This window comes from Castor canadensis, chromosome 6 (genome assembly GCF_047511655.1).
Source record: "Castor canadensis chromosome 6, mCasCan1.hap1v2, whole genome shotgun sequence".
Taxonomy (NCBI): Eukaryota; Metazoa; Chordata; class Mammalia; order Rodentia; family Castoridae; genus Castor; species Castor canadensis.
This window is the reverse complement of record NC_133391.1, coordinates 72986119-73008086: the sequence shown is the minus strand read 5'-3', so window position 1 is coordinate 73008086 and position 21968 is coordinate 72986119. Positions and strand designations below refer to the sequence as shown.

The 21968-nt window shown below is 38.8% G+C and overlaps 1 protein-coding gene and 1 long non-coding RNA gene across 7 annotated transcripts in view; one reads left to right on the top strand and one right to left on the bottom strand.

Annotated features, from left to right (window-relative positions):
• The window catches only part of LOC141424130 (uncharacterized), a 38616-nt gene extending 36428 nt beyond the window's left edge, over window positions 1-2188 (bottom strand). The window contains exon 1 of one of the 2 annotated variants that reach the window (XR_012449016.1): window positions 1541-2188. This is a non-coding gene — a long non-coding RNA (uncharacterized lncRNA). The remainder of the gene's footprint in view (window positions 1-1540) is intronic. The other variant, XR_012449017.1, reaches the window with a different exon arrangement.
• Tcerg1 (transcription elongation regulator 1) overlaps window positions 2050-21968 on the top strand; it is a 56932-nt gene continuing 37013 nt past the window's right edge. For all 5 annotated transcript variants that reach the window (XR_012449015.1, XM_020161097.2, XM_020161096.2 and 2 more), the window contains exons 1-5: window positions 2050-2187; window positions 8797-9022; window positions 13572-13724; window positions 14603-15020; window positions 19158-19400. Coding sequence is in view for 4 of the 5 variants with exons in the window: in XM_020161097.2 (XP_020016686.2) it covers window positions 2129-2187; window positions 8797-9022; window positions 13572-13724; window positions 14603-15020; window positions 19158-19400 (1099 nt within the window). In the remaining variant the exon portion in view is untranslated. The remainder of the gene's footprint in view (window positions 2188-8796; window positions 9023-13571; window positions 13725-14602; window positions 15021-19157; window positions 19401-21968) is intronic.

Below are 21968 nucleotides of genomic sequence, written 5' to 3'. Positions count from 1 at the left end.
AGCTCTTGTCAGACTTTATCATACTTTATTTTGAATATTTAACTTGGATTCAGTAATGGCTTAATTTTTTTAAATGAGATACAATTCACATAAAATAAAATTCAGTTTCAAGTGTACAGTTCAATAAGTTTTAGTATATTTACAAAGCTGTGCAACCCTAACCACTAATTCTAGAACATTTTCATCCTCCAAAAAGAAACTCCATATCCATTAGCAGGCATTTCCAATTCCTATACTGGTTAATCCTAGAATCTACGATTTTACTTTTTGTCTGTATTATTTGCCTAGTCTGGACATTTCATATAAAAAGAATATTGTTTGTACTAGGATTTGAACTCAGGAGCTTGCTAGGCAAGTATTCTACCCCTCGAGCTATGCTGCCAGCCCAAAACTGTGGCCTTTGCTTCTGGCTGCTTTCTGTTTAATAAAACTGTTTTCAAAGTTTATTCATTTTATGGAGAGTAATATTCCATCACATGGCTATACCACATTTTAAAACCACCATCAGCTGATGAATGTTATCTCCACTTTTGGGGTTTTATGAATAATGGGTTATGGCCATTTGAGCATAAATTTTTGCATTGGTCCAATTATTTTGGATCAAGAATGGGAGTTCACTGCCATGCCCTAGAGTTTAAAGCCAGTCTCTGCCATTTACTAGCTCCATGGCCCTGGGCAAGGTATTTCTGCACTGGGCTTCAATGTCATCTATAAACTGTGGCTATTTATATTACCCAACTTTTAGTGGGTTTCCAAGAAATAATACATTGACAGTATTTAGAACAGTGCCTGGTATATATGGTTAGGAGGGAGTGAAATTTATGTTATTTAATATTTTGACAACCAGCAAAACCCCTTGTTCCTTCCTATTATTGCTTATACTCTCTCTACAACAAAATTAGAGATAAGGGCAAAATAGTTTCTGCTGGGTATTGAGGGGGGGAGCAGGAGGGGGTGGAGTGGGTGGTAAGGGAGGGGGTGGGGGCAGGGGGGAGAAATGAACCAAGCCTTGTATGCACATATGAATAATAAAAGAAAAATGAAAAAAAAAATATTTGGAGCTCTTTAATGATAGCGGTCTTCACTGTGCCACTGACACCCCAGGGGCTAATTTTTGTGGTGGTTGTTGCAGTACTGGGGTTTGAACTCAGGGCCTGGCACTTGCTATACAGGTACTCTACCACTTATGCCACGCCCCCAGGCCTAATTTTTAATTAAAAAAACGGGGGTTGGGGGGCCCGAGGGATGGAAAGGTGGTCCAAACAATGTATACACATGTGAGTAAATGTAAAAGCGATAAGATAGAAAAAAAAATTTAAACCGAGGGTGGAAGGAGGGGACACAGCTCAATTGATGCCTGCCTAGCAAGCACATGATGACCCTGATTTCAAAGCTTAGTACCCCAACAAACAAACAAACAAACAAAAAGCAGGACTATTCCGAATTCTTTCTGGTGTCAGGTTGTGCTAATTTTAGACACGTGTATTTTGGGACTGACGGAGAAATAAATTCTAAAGGGGCAAATTGCAAAGAGGCTTACCTTCTCTACTTTTCTTAATGCAGCAACTTGTATAACATCCATCAGCTTGCAACTGATCATTTGGTATAATTGGGAGGTATGCCTGTAACTTATACTATTTAATAAACACGTACATACAGCCAAGCGGGACTTAAGACACCGGTTAACTGCAAAGCTGGGAATTAACTCTTTCCACAACACTGGTTTAGGCGCCACCCAGGTTGATTATGATTGGCTCATCCAATCATGGTGGCCAATATGGCTCCAGGAAGCCGGCGGCCACGTGGCTACCGCAGGCCCAGCTGAACGCGGGAGGACCTAGTTTTTCTCACCGCAAGAGGGAGCCCGCTGTTACTCGTTATCAAAGTCTCATGTCCCATAAAGCCTCCGAGCGACCAATCAGCTGGCTGTCTCAATACCGCTTTCAAAGTCGGCGGGCCCTTTGCCCAATAGTGAAGCAGATACCGCCCGTAACGCCAGGATTGATGAAAACCTTCACCAATCATCTTATAGATCTCTGCTATCTCCGCCTCTCTCGCGTCCGATTGACGATCCTTCTGACCAATAGGGAACGCCGGGTCGGCGGGTGGACGAACGCGGCCCTCTGTAATGGCGGAGCGTGGCGGGGACGGGGGAGACGGCGAGCGGTTCAACCCGGGGGAGCTCAGGTAAGAGGCACTGCCTTTCCTTCCATCTTGGTGCGCTGGAGTCCCTGAGGTCAGGTCTGCTAGTGGGGGGATCCGGGGGTAGGCGGACGGCGGGGAGGAGTCGCGGCGGGTCGGGACTGGGACCGCATGGGGTTGGCGAAGGGGGAAGGGGAAGGTGGCTTGAATGAGCGCAGCGGGCCGGGGCAGGGCTGCGGCCTCCTGCGTGCTCTCGGGCGCTTCCTGCGGCTTCCGCGGGGACCCCCCGGCCTCTCGCGGCCGGCGGGCGGGCGGGCGGGATCCGGCGCTCCCGCCTTGGGGGCCCTCCTGAGCCGCGCGCCACGGGCTACCGCCCTTAGCCCGCGGCAGGCTTTCCCGGGCCGCGCTGCGCTGGGCCCCGGCCTCCGGCTTGACGCCCGTGCATCCGCCGCGGGGTCCCCGGGACCCCTGGCTCACGGGGCTCGGCCTTTTCCACGCGCGCCGCTGGCCCTCGGGGCCCACACGCTCGCCCCGCTACACACCGCGTCTGCGTGTCTCGCTCCCTGTCCCCTTTCCGGGTGACTCGGTAGCCGCGGGTCATGGCAGCGGCAGCCGTTGGCTGGGCGCAGACCCGACCTGGGAGCGCTGTGCTCGGCGCGCTCGTGGAGCCTCCCCTTCCCGTGCACCCCGTGCCGAGGCTGCCGGCCTCGCGCTGCAGGCCGCGGACCAGGGGCATGACCTGAGCTGCTGTCCCATCCTGCAGGTAGGGAAAGGTTGAGTCCAAAGAGGCGGCGGCCGCTTAGTGTCCGGAAGTGGCGGGGACCCAGGCCAGTCCCTCGTCCCCCCGGAGTGCACGCAGCTCTATCTGTGCAACCTCAATTGCCTGTGGAATTTGCAATTAAAATTGACAGAGTGAAAGTGCCCTAAAAAAAATGTTGAGAGAAAGGGAGAGGTGGCTATGTTTTATGTGTGTGTGGTACGGGTTTGTTTTTTTTTTTTTTAATTCCTGTATGGGAAAATGTCATTTCGGATATTCAATTCCTATTGTGAATTGTGCCCTTGGCAGCCTTGGAAAATGAAAAAGAGTAGTGTGGCTTATGAGGACTCTTGTCATAGTTTCTAGAAGTTGTATTAAGAAGTAGCGTATTGTGATGGAATAGGAGAAAATGCTATTTTTTTTGGATTCTGGAATTGTCACACGCAGATTTGGCAGGAAGAAAATTTTTTGTCTTCAGTGATGAATCACATTCTTTAAACAACATTTGTACACTGAAGTAATGAGTGGTCTAAGTGCATTGTCAGGTTCCTTTCATGGGTTGTTTTGTTTGTTTGATTTTTGTGGTGATGGGGAATTGAACCCAGATCTCAGGCCTGCCACTTGGGCCACACCCCTAGCCCTTGTCAAGTTCTTTCAGTGTCAGTGATGGAAAGTTTATTCCTGATTCTGATCTCAAAAGGTTGCGTAGCTAGTTTCAAATGGATTTATTAGGGAACATTTTGTATTTTAAATTCTTTGTTTAGCCTTACAGACTTAATAGTCTGGATATTGTTTCAAAACTGATTTAAACAGGACTTTACTTAGATGGCCTGTTGCAATACATTTTATTATCTTAGTGTCTTGGGTTAGAAGTTGCCTGCAGAGCACTTTGTAGAGATCTTCATCTTAGCATTTCTCATGACTTAGGATAAATTAGCTATTTATGTCGTTTCTTTGGTGCGCAGAAATTAGGGCTTAGTTTTGTATTTGTATCCTGAATGTATTTCATGGTATGTCCATCACAGTGTCTGGTAACTACCATGTCAGTAGATAATGATAAATAAATGAAGATAGGAGATTGAGAGATGGTTTTCTTACTGAGCTATGTTTATCATGTGATTGATATGTGACTGTTACTGGCTCAGGTGCTTCCAGTGAAGTCCTGAAAAAAGGCCTTTGTCCTCCTGGAGCTTTGATTTAATTAAGGTTGATCTGAATTTGAAACTAAATAACCCCATGAAATGAGGAAATCAGTCTGCAGTGTGAAGTGGCTTATACAAGGGCACTGAGTAGTTGGCAGGGTTTGGACTGAAACCTAAGTCTGCTCAGACTCAGTTTCCATGATTTGCCTTCTACGTGTAAGTAACATCTTTATATTCTTGCTCTTCCAATTAAAATATTTATAGTCTTGTCTTCACCATTGGGGAGATTGTGTATCTGGGTAGAATACTTGTAGAAAAATAGATTTGTATTTCCGTGATGTTCTTATGAATTTTTTTCCTGTGTATCTCTTTATGCAAGTAGACTTTTGTTGTCCCAAAGTGTTGGTGGTGAAAATGCAAATCACCTACAATAGATGGAAAATTCAAAGATCCAGTACCCTTTATCCCATTATGGTTGAGAGGCACTAAATAATTTGTAGTCAATTGTGCATAGATCCAAATAAGAATACTCCTGTGTTCCTGCTGCCTACCTGCCTTAACAGGTTATTTTTCCTCTGTAAAAATGGTGCCAAACTTACCTCATTGGGTGTTGTGAGGCTTAAGAGAGTTAGAACAAATAATGTCATATAACTGCCTTGTAAATAGGGAGTACCCTTCTTAGTATCATTCTTAAGCAATGTTGGCTGTTCCAGGTGGCTGGTGCCTGTAATTCCAGCTACTCAGGAAGTGGGGATCAGGAGGATCAGAGTTGGAGACCAGCATGAGCAAAAAGTTAGATCCCATTTCAGTGAATAAGCTGAGTGTCATGGACCATGCCTGTCATCTTAGCTGCCTGAGAGGCAGAGGTTTGAGGGGAGCCCTGGGCAAAAAAATGTAAGACTGGATCTGAAAAATACCTAAAGCAAAAAGAGCTAGGGGCATGGCTCAAGTGGTAAGGTGTCTGCCTCATAAGCACAAGTTCTGGGTTCAAAACTCAGTATCACCAAAAAAAAAAAAAAAAGAAAAGAAAATGGTATAGCAGTATACTAAAAGGAACTATATACTAGTGGGTTACGGGAATACAAAAGTAAACAAGGGAGAGATTTCTTCATAGCATTTGTCATAATTGAGAAGGAACTGTGAGAGGCTGGAGTTAGAGAACAGTTTGAGGCAATGTTGTTGTTTGAGGCAACATTTGAAGTGAGGCTGAGTAATGAGGAGCCAGTCATACAAAGATCTGGGGTAAGCATGCCAGACAGTGGGAATGATAAGCACAGAAGCTTCAAACTAATAAAGTTGACGGGTGTGTTTGATGATCTGAAAGACTAGAGTCAATAAGGTTAGAAGGGCCAGGTTTTCTGGGGCCTCATGTAGTTAGATAATGATGATAACTAACATCACAGTAATGCCATCTAACACTTAGTAACATAGCAACAATAATAGTAGTAACTAGTATTTATATAGCACTTCCGTGTTAGTTGCTGGTCCAAGTACCCTATTAAAAAAACTGCCCTATAAAAATGTTGAGAAAAAAGGAGAGGTTTTACAAAATATGTTTGGTAAAGCTCATTTAGTCCTCACTGCAGGTACTGATGAGGTTGTTGTGATGAAGCAGTGTATGCAAAGAGATTAGCACATGTCTATACTAACTGATGGCAGAAAATGATAACTTTAGGCTGTTCAGTAAAGCCTGTGTTGGTTTTGTAGGGGATTGAAAGTAATGATAAAATAGTTTATATGTACTGGGTACCGTCCTGAATGTTTCACAAGGATAAGAGCATTTAACAGAAGTCGAAGGTAACTTTTATTTCTAGTCCCCATTCACTGATACCTGAGGAAACCTCAGATTCAGAAATTATGTAACTAGCCAGACAAGGAAAAGCAGGGCTGGACTCTGATAGGACTTTTCTTCTTTATACTGTGTCCTTTTTGTTAGTACTGGGATTTGAATTTAGAGCCTCACACTTGCTAGGCAGGCACTCTACCACTTGAGCCACTTCACCAATCGCAACTTTTCTTGATTCCAGAGTCTAAATGCTTAACTTTAAGGCTCCAAGCAAGAAGTGTGAAATTCCTGAGGAAGAAATATTGTAAATTGTTTTGAAGACGAGAGGTAGTTTGAAAGGAAATCTAAGATTAAGGTGCATTGTTAGTTTAAGGCTGAAACAATCCTTGATGGTGAATTTTGGTCCCCTACATGTTGACATTTCTTAAGTAACAGTGGCTGCCTATTAGAGGTGTATATCATTTGAAAAAGACCTTCTTTTTCAAATACAAGGGAATACAATCTCTATTCCCTTTTGCAACCAGTGTTTTTGCCTCATTTCCTAACCTTAGGAGTACAGAATTACTTGCAAATTTGATCAAATATACTTGGTATGGTAGTTTTGTACTTGTTACAGTCCTGTTGTTCTCCTGTAAGGCAAATTGGTTCTTAGGATTTTATTCTGTGTCAAAATTAAACTATGGTATGGAAAATTTTGAGAAGGTTCAAAGGGTAATCATAAGCAACAGGTTGAAAAATGTAGGAAAGTTGCAGAGTTCAGCCTGGTGAGGAGAGACTATAAGAGTGATTATTTTTAAATATACATGAAGAATGGAATCATTAATCTTGAGTGCAGAAATGTGGATTGCATGTATAATACAGAGATTTAAAGTAGCTACTGGAGAAACAAGTACATTGACTATGGCAGTTACAGTTTTATTTGTACATATGTGTATATATACGTGTGTGTGTATATGTAAAAGCTTTATACATATTTTTAAAAATGTGTGCTTATGTACACATTCATATAAATATATATACACTTTTGTTTTGGAGGCAGGGTGTCAGTGTGTTGCCAGACTACCCTAGAACTTGTGATTCTCCTGCCTCAGCATCAGAGTAGCTGGGATCACAAGCATATGCCACCATACTCTGCTATAGTAAATATAATTATTATAAAATGCTACATATCCTACCAGTAAGGGAGCTTGGGTACAATATCACCATGGTATTCATTCATTCATTTATGCAACAAATACTTACTGAACCCTACTATGTCTAGACCTAACTATTTGCTGGGGATACAAAAGTGAACAGAATTCCTACTCTGAAGGAGCTTATCTGACATCATAGCATTTAAGAGCTGTCTGCCTGTGTTTGGATTATGGCTTTACCATTAAACCACTATATGACCTTGGGCAAGTTACTTCAGTGGGCCCTTGTTCTTCACCTGTAAAATGAGGTTAGTAATAGTATCTGTCTCATAGGATTGCTACAATGATTAAATGACTCTCAGTTTACTTCATAAAGGTAAATAATACTATTGATTATAGTATTATTTGTTTAAATGCCATGGAGAAAATACATTAGGATGAGAGGCTTAATACCAGCAATCTCATAAACTACTTCTTCCACAAACTTTGTATTTGGAAGGACTTTGAAATAAACAGAACACATACTATTTTACCTCTTCTGCTTTATTTGCATGCATGATCTTTTATTTTGAATCATTGGTAGGGGGGTTGGGGATTTAGCTCAGTGGAAGAGTGCTTGCCTGGCAAGTGCAAAGTCCTGAGTTCGGTCCCCAGCACCGGGAAAAAAAAAAAAACAAAAGGAAAAAATAGAAAAAAAAAAAAAAGCAAAACAAAAAAGACAAAAAAAACAAGGCAACTGAATCATTGGTAGGTAAAATACATATGTTTGTGGCCTTTTATCCTTAAATATTTTAGTGTATATTTTCGAAGAATAGAGATATACTTAACTATAGCCCTTTAATCAACTTCATAAATTTATGATAGAATACTTGATTTGTCATTTGATCCAGTAATGTCCTTTATGGCATTTCCTTCCTTTAGTGCAGAATCTGGTTTAGAGTTAATATTGTGTCATCGTGTCTCTTTAGCTTTCTTTAATGTCTTCTTTGTCTTTTCTGTATAAATACCAACATTTCTTTTTTATCTTTTTTTTTTTTAACCATACTGGGGCTTGTACTTAGGGCCTTGGGCTTGCTAGGCAAGCACTGTACCACTTGAGCCACGTCCCCAGCCCTTATTGATTGATTGATTTTTTTTTTTTAAAGGTTATTTTTCACATAGCATTTTGCTTTTTTGTCTGAGACCATCCTAGAACCTTGATCCTCTTGCCTGTGGCCTCCTGGGTTGCTGGGATGACAGACATGTTGCCACCATGTCCAGCTTATTGAGCGGGAATCTCACTTTTTACCCCGGGCTGCCCTCAAACCACAATTCTCCTAATCTCTGCCTCCTTAGTAGCTAGGATTGTAGGCTATCATTTCTGAAGAACATTCCCTACTTTCTCCTAGAACATTCCTCATTTTGTGTTTGTCTAATGTTTGCTCATTATTAGATTGAGACTATATGTGCTTGGCTGGAATAGGTGATACATCCCTGCCAGTCACATGTTATTCATCTGTTCTTAGATGATAGTAATTTTGATTATTTGGTCAAGGTATTGCCCAATTTGCCTATTATAGAGTTTTTTGTTGTTGTTGTTGTTGTTTTTTAATCCTACCTTGTGACTAAGTCAATGTGGTGGGAGACATTTTAAGACTGTCTAAATTTCATCCAAATTTCTCTCTAGAGTTGGCATTCCTTAGTCATTCTTACTGATCTGTTTTTTTACAGAGTTGGAAAGTGATGGCGTTCCAACTCTGCTTTCATTTAAGAGTCTTTAAATTTAATGTAATTAGGGTTTAGTAACCGTTTCTTCTGTAAGTTGAGAAGAAATTTATTTGCTCCTTTCCCACACAGGATGGCTCAGCAGCAGGCCTTGAGGTTCCGGGGCCCAGCTCCCCCACCAAATGCAGTGATGCGAGGCCCTCCACCTCTTATGCGGCCTCCTCCACCTTTCGGTATGATGCGAGGCCCTCCTCCACCACCTCGGCCACCCTTTGGACGCCCTCCGTTTGATCCTAATATGCCACCAATGCCTCCTCCAGGAGGGATACCTCCACCTATGGGTCCTCCGCACCTCCAGGTAAAGAATACAGAGGCTGCCATTTCTTCATTAGCACCAATGTCATTATCATATACAGGTTTTGTCTTAAAACTTTGCATTTGTAAACAGTTTCAGTTCATAGAAAAATGGGACAAAAGAGACATATTGTTATTAACATGTTGCTCCTAAAGTACTGATGGAAGTAATTTAGATGGTGACAGAAAATATTCATATAAAATTAGGATTCAATAGAGTATATTTTACCTTCTGTGACAGCTCTCTGAATTGTCTTTAGTAACTTGTCGTCTTTATGAGAAAAGTTTGAAATCTCAAGGAAGTTAGTGGAAGAGATTTGTTTGCAGTGATTTGTATTGTAAGTATAAAATCCATGTATATTGTATTTGTGTGTGTGTGTATATTCCTGAATGACTCTTCTCCCCAGAAATGATGTGTAGAATGGAATTTGGAAAGGGACAACAGATTTTGTAAGCACAATATTTTAATTTTTTTCTCCTGAAATTTTTTTTCCTATTTTAGAGAAAGTTTTATTTTTAGTTCTTGGGTTTGAACTTAGGGCCTTGCACTTGGAAAGACATGTGCTGTACCACTTGAGCCATGCTGCCAACCCTTTGTGCTTTACTTTTGTTGTTGTTGTTGTATTTGGGGTTTGACCTCAGGGCCTCATGCTTGCTGGTCAGGTGCTCTACCATTCTGCCAGCCCTTTTTTGTTTTGGGTATTTTTGAGGTAGAGTCTCACTTTTATTTCTTGGATTGGCCTCAAACTGTGATCCTCCTGATCTCTGCCTGGTGTGAGCCACTGGCACCTGGCTTGCTTTAGTTATATTTTGAATAGAGTCACTTTTATGTCCAGGCCAGCCTGGCCTGCAATCCTCCTATTTACTCTTCCTTTGAAACCTGGACAACAGGTGTGTACCATAACACCCACTTTTCATTGGTGGAGATGGGGTCTTGCTAACTGTTTGTTGGGTCTAAACTGGAACTGCAGTCATCCAGTCTCCACCTCTGTCATAGCTGGAATTACAGGAATGAGTCACTGATCAGCTCTGGCTTATTTGTTCAGATGGGATCCTACTATCTTTTTTTTTTTTTTCCTTTGTGGTCGATCTGGGGTTTGAACTCAGGGTTTTGTGCTTACCAAGCAGCCACTTTGCCATTTGAGCCACACCTCCAGTTTTACTTTGGTTATTTTGGAGATAGGGTCTCTCAAACTATTTGCCCAGGCTGGCCTCAAACCTTAATCCTCTTGATCTCAGCCCCCCAAGATAGATAGAATTATAGGCGTATGCCACCAGTGCCCAGTTGAGTCTTGCTAACTTTTTGCATATGCTGGCTGTAAATGGTGATCCTCCTGATCTCCACCTCCTAAGTAGCTGGGACTACAGCCACTGGACAAATAAGATTTGTTATAGGATTTCTTTAAGTAAAACTTGTGGCATTTTAACCTGAGGCTTATATTCTTCTCTGTGTGTTTGCACTTACTGCCTGAATTGAGAAGTTAGATGGTATCATCTCTCAATTGTATTCTTTTTGTTTAAATATGTATTTATCCTTTCTTAGTTTTAGCCTGTGCAACTCTGAAGCCAAGTAAAAATGCAGTGTATCATTTCTTTTTATTAGCTTTGGTAATTAAGAATGAACTAACAAAAATAGGAAAAGAAATGGTGTATTATTTGAGGGATACAGGTTTTATATTTGCTTCAAGATTAGAAAAAGATACAGCTTTTTGACCTAGTGACTCTGGAAATTTATTGCATGGGAATATGTTCTTAATTTGTGCATTTAAGAGTAAAACCTATTTGTGGAATATTATAAAATGTAATCAGTATAGCTGCTAATGTAACTGTCTAGTGTAACCCATCAAATATGATGGAATGTTCTCTAGTGTGATGCTGTTCTTGGCCTTGATGGGTAGTTGTGTGGTTTTACACTAAATCCTTATGACTTCTAGCTAAGGATACATGAGATGTATGAGGTGTGTATTTTATATAACATGGGTCTCTGTGCTGATGCTTGAATACAGATAAAACTGAATCCAATAAAAACAGTATGGAAATAGACGATATTTAGGAAAATGGAGTATAGTTTGATATTGTTAACCTAGTTTTAGTTCCATTATCCAGTTTAAGGCAATTGAATTTATACCATTTATAGATTATAAAAGAAATCTTTTTAATCCCTTTAAAATCTTTTTTTAAACTGTCATGTCCAATATCATTATATTTTTAATTTTGAAACTCATTTTTATGCACAATGAAAATGTTTTATTGAAGGATCCTCATTAAAGAGATCTCGTGTATATGTTAGAAAAAGAAGCAACTTTTCTACATTAGCTACAGCAATTCCAGTTAAATTGTTTGGTTTGGGATTGTACATTGTGTCAGTAGTCATTGAAGAGTGAGAATGAAGGCCTTTTCAGAGATACTATTGAATCAGTAACGGCTCTGAGAAATTTAAAAAACTACTATATTTCAGTTGGCTAATTTTCCACTAAAATGTAGGATGGGAGCTCAGGGGTGGAGCATAGCCCTGGATTTAACCCCAGCACGAGAGGACAATGCAGCAGCACAAAATTAGGATACATAATTACTATATTTTTAAGATTTACTGATGTTCACATCAGTGATGAGTTTTATTCTTATGAAAAATAGAATATGTTACATATTTTCTTAGCTAATTTTTTTCTTCTAGGGAAAAGAACAGGTAGGTATATACATAATTTTTCTCTTGGTTATTACTGTGTTTTTTTTTTTATTATTATTCATATGTGCATACAAGGCTTGAGTCATTTCTCCCCCCTGCCCCCACCCCCTCCCTTACCACCCACTCCGCCCCCTCTCTCTCCCCCCAACCCCCTCAGTACCCAGCAGAAACTATTTTGCCCTTATTTCTAATTTTGTTGTAGAGAGAGTATAAGCCATAATAGGAAGGAACAAGGGTTTTTGCTGGTTGAGATAAGGATAGCTATACAGGGAGTTGACTCACATTGATTTCCTGTGCGTGGGTGTTACCTTCTAGGTTAATTCTTTTTGATCTAACCTTTTCTCTAGTTCCTGTTCTCCTTTTCCTTTTGGCCTCAGTTGCTTTTAAGGTATCTGCTTTAGTTTCTCTGCGTTGAGGGCAACAAATGCTAGCTAATTTTTTAGGTGTCTTACCTATCCTCACCCCTCCCTTGTGTGCTCTCGCTTTTATCGTGTGCTCAAAGTCCAATCCCCTTGTTGTGTTTGCCCTTGATCTAATGTCCACATATGAGGGAGAACATATGATTTTTGGTCTTTTGGGCCAGGCTAACCTCACTCAGAATGATGTTCTCCAATTCCATCCATTTACCAGCAAATGATAACATTTCATTCTTCTTCATGGCTGCATAAAATTGCATTGTGTATAGATACCACATTTTCTTAATCCATTCATTGGTGGTGGGGCATCTTGGCTGTTTCCATAACTTGGCTATTGTGAATAGCGCTGCAGTAAACATGGGTGTGCAGGTGCCTCTGGAGTAACCTGTGTCACAGTCTTTTGGGTACATCCCCAAGAGTGGTATTGCTGGATCAAATGGTAGATCAATGTCTAGCTTTTTAAGTAGCCTCCAAATTTTTTTCCATTTTCCATTTTTCCCACCAACAGTATAAGAGGGTTCCTTTTTCCCTGCATCCTCGCCAACACCTGTTGTTGGTGGTGTTGCTAATGATGGCTATTCTAACAGGGGTGAGGTGGAATCTTAGTGTGGTTTTAATTTGCATTTCCTTTATTTCTAAAGATGGTGAGCATTTTTTCATGTGTTTTTTGGCCATTTGAATTTCTTCTTTTGAGAAAGTTCTGTTTAGTTCACTTGCCCATTTCTTTATTGGTTCATTAGTTTTGGGAGAATTTAGTTTTTTAAGTTCCCTATATATTCTGGTTGTCAGTCCTTTGTCTGATGTGTAGCTGGCAAATATTTTCTCCCACTCTGTGGGTGTTCTCTTCAGTTTAGAGACCATTTCTTTCGATGAACAGAAGCTTTTTAGCTTTATGAGGTCCCATTTATCTATGCTATCTCTTAGTTGCTGTGCTGCTGGGGTTTCGTTGAGAAAGTTCTTACCTATACCTACTAACTCCAGAGTATTTCCTACTCTTTCCTGTATCAATTTACTGTGTTATTTTGATCAGTGTTTCTCTCATGGTTGGTATCCATTGTGGTTGAGTTCTAAGGCATTGGTATGCCTTGCATTTAAACAGAATAGAAAAAGGGAAAAAAAAAAAAAAACAAGATAGACAAATCAGTTTTTTCTTTTAAAAGCAATTAATGCCCATTGTGTGGAAAAGGCAATATAAAAAATAAGGAATTCCAAATTTACCCATGATGCTATAATTCAGAATTGAGTACTATTAGTATTTTGATACTTTGTTTGATATATTGTTAGTTTAATAATCATTTTTGCTACAAGAAACTTCACTTACACACAGATGAATGTATTTGAATAGACTAAAGCTATTTGCTCTTATAGTGCTTTACTTTTGAGTAAGCTTCAGTAATAACTGGAAGGAATAAAGGTAGTTACAAGTGACTGTAACTGTTGTGAATTGACAGAGACCACCTTTTATGCCTCCACCCATGGGAACCATGCCTCCTCCTCCGGGTATGATGTTTCCACCAGGAATGCCTCCTGTGACTGCTCCTGGTGCTCCAGCACTGCCTCCTGCTGAGGAGATATGGGTTGAAAATAAGACTCCAGATGGGAAGGTAATTCATAGAATAAATTTTACCTTACCTTCATGGTGGCCAAAGAGTAAAACTTAAGAGTTCCGGCAAATTGAGATCACAGTATCCTTGTTAATTCAGAATGAGCCTCAGTTAAGCAAGGGGTGGGATAGGACTCCAGGAAAAGCTGACTGGCTTGGACTTGCACTTACACAAAATTGCCTAGAGTGCTAATATACATTTATCTGTGATTCTGGAAACTTGTATTTTAAAAGATGTGTCACAGGACTTAAAGAACATTTTCAGGTTTGGGGATTTGCTAGCAGGGTTCATCGTATAGTGAAAGGATACAAAGCAAAACCAGCAAAAAGAAGAAGGTATATGAGAGAAAATAGACACAAACTTCCAGGAATTACTCAGGATGTCTTAGTTCCCCCAGAATGGAAAGGTGCCTCTACATGTAAAGTGTTTTCTACCTGAAGCTCACCTGAGCCTAGGAGTCTTCATTGAGGGTTTTCATTAGAGGCTGGTCACATAAGTACCTCAGCCTACCACTTAAAAAAAATTCTAGACTGTCAGAAAGCAAACTTTCAGCATACGGTGACTGCATTGTTTACATAAATGGTGTAGGCATGGTGAACAGTTCTTATTAGTGAGGCCATGGTGGCAATCCTTCTGAAATCCAAGTTCACAGACTCGAGCCAAGGGCCAATTTTTTAAGCAGATCTTTCTAAGAATGGTGATCTCAGGCCTGCTGTGTTAACTTTCTGCACAAAGTACAAAGTACAACATTGGCTTTCCTTTTTTGTTTGGGGGGATTATCTGTAGTCTCATGAATAATCTGTTTTGGTATACTTTCTCTTTAATTGTTGTCAGAGTCTCTGATACCAGTGATTTTTTTTTTTCCCCTTCCTCTGCAGGTTTATTATTATAATGCTCGGACACGTGAATCTGCATGGACCAAGCCAGATGGAGTTAAGGTTATTCAGCAATCAGAACTGACGCCTATGCTTGCAGCCCAAGCGCAGGTTCAGGCTCAGGCTCAGGCTCAGGCCCAGGCACAGGCACAGGCACAAGCTCAGGCCCAAGCCCAGGCACAAGCTCAGGCACAGGCACAGGCTCAGGCTCAGGCTCAGGCTCAGGCTCAGGCCCAGGCCCAGGCCCAGGCCCAGGCGCAAGCTCAGGCCCAGGCACAAGTGCAAGCACAAGCGGTAGGATCTTCTACCCCTACGACCAGTAGTCCAGCACCTGCAATATCCACTTCAACATCGTCATCCACCCCATCCTCTACCACTTCTACCACAACAACTGCCACCTCGGTTGCGCAGACAGTATCAAGTGAGTACCAGCCTAGCATGTGTTTTTATTTAGGGGCTGCATTCTAAAAGGATCCTAGGGTTTCTGGTATTATCCTTGGAATTATTTAAAATGTTTGGCATCAAAGCTTTTCAGTTAGACCAAGGGAAATTTGCATGAATGGAAGAAATTTTTTGCTTAGTTGCAGTTCATGAAGTTAAATTGTACAAGCGCAGAGTTAGGTATTTAACTTGGCTAACACTAATGACAGATGCTGTGATCCTTATTTTGCTTATTTGCAAAATAAGTGTTTAAATGTTGACCTCTACCTTGTATAATTTCCAAATTTTTCTTACTGAATAGGCAAGAATAATACATGCAAAACAGAATAGCATGCAAAATTATACAGTGAAAATAAAAAGATGTAAGAATTTGAGAAATAGAGATGAGATTGTGGATTACAGGGGTATCGAGGTTTATCGTGAAGAAGGTGGGATAGGATTTGATGAGGTTTGCAAGCAAGAACAGCATGAAGAAAAGTGAGTAAATGAAAGGTAATGTAGTTTATGGCATAGTTGGGAAAGTCTTGAGAGGAGTCAGTTTACATTGGTTAATAGGTATGTTACAAAGGGTGTTACAAACCAGCAAAATGGGTGAGACAAGCACTAGAGGCCTATATAAATGCAGTATTCTGGAAGATTTTTCTGGTGCTAGTTTTTTGGTTAGTGTTGAAATGGGGAGACTTTCCAGTACATGAGGAACTTTTCAGTGGATCATAGAATTGGATGTAAGCAGATGAAAGAAGAATTGTAATAAAAGCAGGCAGAAAGGAAAGAGAATTTTCAAGTACAGAGTCACAAAGGCCCAAAGGTTAGGTCTTTTCAAAAAGGTGAGAATCTGTAAATAGCAGATTTTAGGAATGGAGAGAGGAATGGGTTTATTAATTATTTTTTGTATATGAATGTTGCTGCTTACTCTGCATGCTGGGACTGAGCCCAAAAGAATTTAAATAATTATTTTACTGATTTTGATTATTTTTTATGATACTGCATTGAAGATAAATAGCTTTCTTTATGGGGTAGTTGTAATTTGTATTTTACTATATCTGGATAATGGATTTAAAAAAAAAACCAAAATAATTCACCCTGATAGCATTAGTAACTTAGAAATTAATAAAAAATATTATATGAGAAAATCAGTGGATTCAAACACGAATTCATTTTATTGGTAAACAACTGAAGAAGTAAGAACTTGAAACATAGAGACAGTTTTTAAGACGCTACTTAGTATTTTTTAGATTATCTGGGGAAAATGTATGAAATAGGAACATAGAAGTAGTGCTTTACAAGTTTGTTTTCTTTTTTGAAAATTACTGTTGTTAAATTTTACATTTTAATTGACATTTCGTCGAGAGTACCAGGGAGTTTCATTTTGATAATTCAACAGATGCATACAAGTTTTCTTTTGTAGTTAAGATAAATATGGAAGTGTAATAGTTGTACTAACTAGCTGGTTGTGGGTCTTTACCTTTTATATCCTTGGTGCTTCAGAAACTGCCAGTGGACCTGTGGTGATAATGGGAGGAAGGTATTAATAAAAGCAATGTACTTCATGTGGAGGCTCTTTGTTTCTTAAATTTTCTTCTCTGCTTAAATTTTCTACTCCTTAGAAAGGAATACTAATAGTATTTCATTTTTCCTTAAAGGAGGTGGTTTTACAAATATTTAATCATCCTATGTATATTCCATTTCTGTATCAAAGTGCTCCTAACTTTCTTGAGATTACCAACTATGGTATTAAAAATGCCATTTGCTCCTTTTTTGTTTTTTTTTAACACTGCTGTTCAGTGATTGAGAGGCCTCTATTCTAAAAATAGCAAAATCTTGTTCTCGTTACTGCTGTAAGCATCAATTTTTATGTTGTGTCTGAGTATTTTTGCTTTTGTTAGATGATTCAGTAACATAAAGTGTTGCTACACAAGTGTTAATATTTTTTGACCCATTCAATCAGTCATTTGTCTTTTTTTGTTGAGATCTGAGACTGGGTAGTAGTATGTTTTGAGGTTGAGAGCTTTACAAGTTATTTTAGCAAATGGAGTTAGTAGGAATTTACTCACTAGTCTTAGGCGTCATTCTCCCAGTTTTCCATCTAATTCTTTAGTTTCTTTTATCTTTGTCCTCTCATGATTCAGTGCCACTAACGAAATTCAGAAAATTCTGTGCTGGAAAGTAAGAGGAGTGGCTTGAGTGAATACTTTTTGACATCTACATTGATCACCCTTTACATTTGAGATTTGATACCCTTCTAAACTCATTTTCTAGCAGTAGTAATTTGGATCATAATTTTAGTAACTACCTGAATATTGGTATAATTTAAAATTTAATTCTATGAACCATAGTATAGATTTATGGGTACGTGGACTAAAAGTGAAGAAGATTTACGTTTTAATCCTAATTGAGCATACTCACTTTGTGCAAGTTTATGAAAAGTGATCATGAAATCTGCATTTCAGAGAAGTTGGAAAGAGTATTCTCAGCCATTGTAGACAAATGGTAAATGCTGTATGTTATGGGACTGGGCAAATGTTGCATGTAATTTGTATTTTTCACACTGTTACAAAATTATATTAATATGATACTGTACCCTAAGGCTAGGTCTATGCTAGACCAACAATTCATTCCTGGGCCCTGAAGATACTTGTTTGGCCCTGCTGTCTATTTAGCCAAGGTGAGTCCCTCATTAACAAGTATGAAATTGCTCACATCTTCCCAGCCTAAGTGAGTTTATCATTTTTAGAAGTGGAAGTAGATGCTGACAGGTTTTATTGCCATTTGGATTATTGGATGGTTTGTATTAAATAGTATGCTTTCACTTAAAATTATAGTCCCTTAAAAATTGGGAAAGCACTGTTTTTGTCATTCATTCTTAGCCCAATATAGGTAGTGTTTGACACTTCTTTACATCAAGAAAAAAATGAACTATTTACTACCAATGAATTGCCCAAATGAATTTTATATTGGAACTAGATGAGTTATAAATAAATAACAAAAATGTTTTATAACATACAGAACTGAAACGTTAAAAAAGTGTAAAATGGATTTTTTCTGTCATTTGATTTTAAATGTGATTAATAGGGATGAACTCTTTTATTTTCGGTATTTTAAAAATAATGTGTTAGTGGAACCCCAAATCATTCTAAATTTTACATTGTCCTGCTCTTACAACATAGACTTGAACTTTAAACTTTTTTTTTTTTTAAATTTTGAAATAACCAAAGAGAAACCTAAATTGTCTTTGGCTCCATTTGTTTATACCAGTCGTTAGTTATTTGCATATCTTGGTTTTCCTCCTCTGTTCTTTGCTTGGGCAGTTCTGGTAATACTGTAATTGATTTTCCCACTTCTTGTTCTTCCTATGAAACTACCAGGTTAATTCATGAAATGAATACTGATTATTACTCTTCCATGCAGAACCCTTTAGTCTTTCCTCATATATACACATGAAACCGTGCAAATAACATGTGAATGCATTCTTTTAAGAATTTCAAAGGCTAACAAAGCACGTATAGTAAAATTGAAAGGCATACTCAGAGGTAATTACTGCTCATACATATTGGTGTATTCTAGATAATTTTCTGTATATTAATACTCCCTTTTCCCACACAGTGAAGTGTAGACTTCTTAGCCTTCTTTGCTCAAGGCTTTCTCCTTTCTGTCTCAGACCTACCTTTCCAGCCATGACTCACTGGTTTTGTTGATATGCCTAGTGTCTCGCTAGTTGACTGTTTACCTTCAGTTTTCCAAACAATTCCATATTGCTCTCTACTTTTTCCTTTACTCAAACTTTTCCCACTATTTGCTTATTTTCTCCTTTCATTCTCCCTTTTCCTTGTTAAGATCTTGACTCTTTTAGGGCTCATCATTCCATTATAAATTTTTTTGTATCCTCTCCACAACTAGAACTTTGGGTCTTAATTTATGCTCCCATACATTTATCCCATTTCACTTTGTACTAGTTTTTCTATGTTTCTTTTTAGCTGACTATTTTTAAGCTTCTTGAAGACTTCTTGCAGTGCATGGAATGGGCTCTTAAATACTTAGTGAATGAGTGAATGATGAATAAATACAGTAAAATGGTTTATGAAGGAGTGATACATGTTTTTGTTTTATCTTTCATCAGCACCCACAACACAAGATCAGACCCCAAGTTCTGCTGTTTCAGTTGCCACGCCTACAGTTAGTGTTTCAGCTCCTGCTCCTACAGCCACACCTGTGCAAACCGTTCCCCAGCCGCACCCCCAGACGTTACCTCCTGCTGTTCCTCATTCAGTACCTCAGCCAGCAGCTGCAATACCTGCTTTTCCACCAGTAATGGTACCTCCGTTTCGTGTTCCCCTTCCTGGCATGCCAATTCCACTTCCAGGTAAACAAATAGATTATAATTGTTTTTTCAGCTTTGTTTTCATATTGTCAATTTGTTCTCATGTGTCTGTTGCATTTGAAATTTGCCTTGAATCTTACTTGTTTGAAACGTTTTTGAAAGATTCATGGCTAACTGCAATATTTTCTCTTAAGTTTTAGTAAATGTCATTTTTTTGTTGTTGTTTACATGTCTTAAAATTAAAGTCATATTTAAAGCTACACTTCCTTTGGTAATAGCCTTAGTGAACTAAAAATGATCATCTTTTCATGTAAATATGTTCTAAATGTAATTTTTTTAAAGGATTAAGTCTATGAGGTTGAGAAATCGCAAGTCATAGTAGCTAACACAAGTAGAATGATTTTTACACAGAGCACTGTTCTGAGCACTACGCATTCATTGATTCCTTTAAATTTCACAACCATCTCAGGAGGTAGATACAGACAGTTTAAATTACTTGCCCTCAGTCATAGTCCTAACAAGTAGTGTTGGGATTTGACCCCTCCACGTCTAGATACCAAACTCTTAAATAATCACATTTTGCAGGGAAGACAATGTGAGTCACTTAACTGTGTACAAATTCATATTAAACAAACAAGAAGGTTCCCTTGTAACATTTGTGAAGTATGACATGTATCATTTAAAAGTTTTTATCGTTATGGTAAATTTGTATGTCTTACTGTTTTATAAGAAACTGTAAAGACTAGAGAGGAATTAAAAATTGTGGAGTAGAATTCTTAATATAGGGATTAAATAGTGATTTTGTTCAGCATTTGAGTACATTTGTTGTGAAATGCATTTATTTAATCCTTGACCCATGATTCATTCTTGTGTTATAGGTGAAAATATATCTTAGAGAGGTCAGGTTCATAGGGCAGCTTTGTAGCAAGGATTAATAGAATGTTGGCCTCTGTCTCTCAATTTCACATTCCTCTCACTGTTACTGCCATTTAATTGTACTAGTTTCTGTGTAAAAAGAGTTGTGATACAGCTATTTTTTAAATTTGCCACAGCTTAATTATCACTGTTACTCTACTTGTCTGTTTTCTTTGTGTCAGAAAAGGAACCTTAACCACAAAAGAATCAGAAGTTTTAAGAACTAGTGTTTTCATTTGATAGAAAAATTTTTTATACATTATTGATGTCATGTTAGATAATTAAATGCCCCATGTGTGATGCTTAAGAAACTCAAATTGACTGGGCACTGGTGGCTCATGCCTGTAATCTTAACTACTGGGGAGGCTGAGATCTGGAGGATAGAGGTTTGAGGCCAGTCTGGGTAAATAGTTCAAGACTTCCCCATCTCCAAATAACCAGAGCAAAATGAACTGGAGGTGTGGCTTAAGCAAGAGAAAACCTGACTTGCAGGCATGAACCCCTGAGTTCAAACACCACTTTCTCTCTCTCTCTCTCTCTCTCTCTCTCTCACTCACACACACACACACACACAAACACATACACAAAGAAAGAAAAGGATAGAAAGAAAGAAAAGAAAAATCATTTAAAAACAAGAAGAAGGGGGTGGGGGCAGGAGGGAGAAATGACCCAAGCCTTGAATGCACATATGAATATAAAACAATTAAAAAAAATAAAACAAGAAGAAAACAAAAATTGCTTTCAGAAATACTAGGAAACACTTTTTTCCTAAGTTAAATTTAAGATAAGCAGCTGGGTATATTCCTTTGAATATAACTTGTAGAAAACTAAATGACAGGTGGAGAATAGCTTAGCATTTGCCATAACTACTTCTTGAAATCTTGCTCAGATTGAGTCTTAAGGACAGTGTCAGGACCAGTTGTAGATTTTGAATGATTGGAAGGAGCTGGGTTGTTCATTCTGTAGCGAGAAGACGAACAGCATGATAGTGCTGTTGAAGTACTTGGAAGGCCATCTGAAAGGACTTTTTGTTTTACTCTAGAGGTTCTTACAAGAATCAGAGAGAGGGTGAAAGGGACAGATAAACAAAATACCATTTCTGTGGAAAGTGGAATTATGTCCCAGTAAAATCCCTCTACTGTAGCTGCATTTTGATGTCACACATTCTTCCCTGTCTCTCGTCCTATCGTTAAAGATGGTTTTTGATTTTTAATCAAAGTGGTAGGTATAGAAGTTTGTCAGCAAAAGACATTTAATAAATAGCTGATACAAATGACACTTTGTAGGTCAGTTGGAAGAGAACTTGATTTGGCAGTTTTAAGATTTTATCCAAGATACCAAGATTTGTGGAGAAGGAGCTAGTGTCTTATAGAAAGTGAAACAAATCATTTCTGATATTGATGTTACTCATGTTTCTCTTAATTTCTACAAGTTGTTCTAGTGATAAAGACAAGAAAGAATTAGATTTCTCCTCTCCAAATCTTTGGTGTTACATACAATAAGTTTTCCATTTTTTCTTGTTTTATTTCAACTCTGTAAAGGGGAATAGGAAGGTTTATATGTTCTTATCTTGCCAGCCTTAAATTCTATTGAAAATGAGGGTGATTAAGAGATAATCAAACAAGAGGCAAGGAAGGAGTAGAAGAAGGAATAATGGGCAAATTGAGATTATAGGATTTCTGCTTCTAAAGCTAA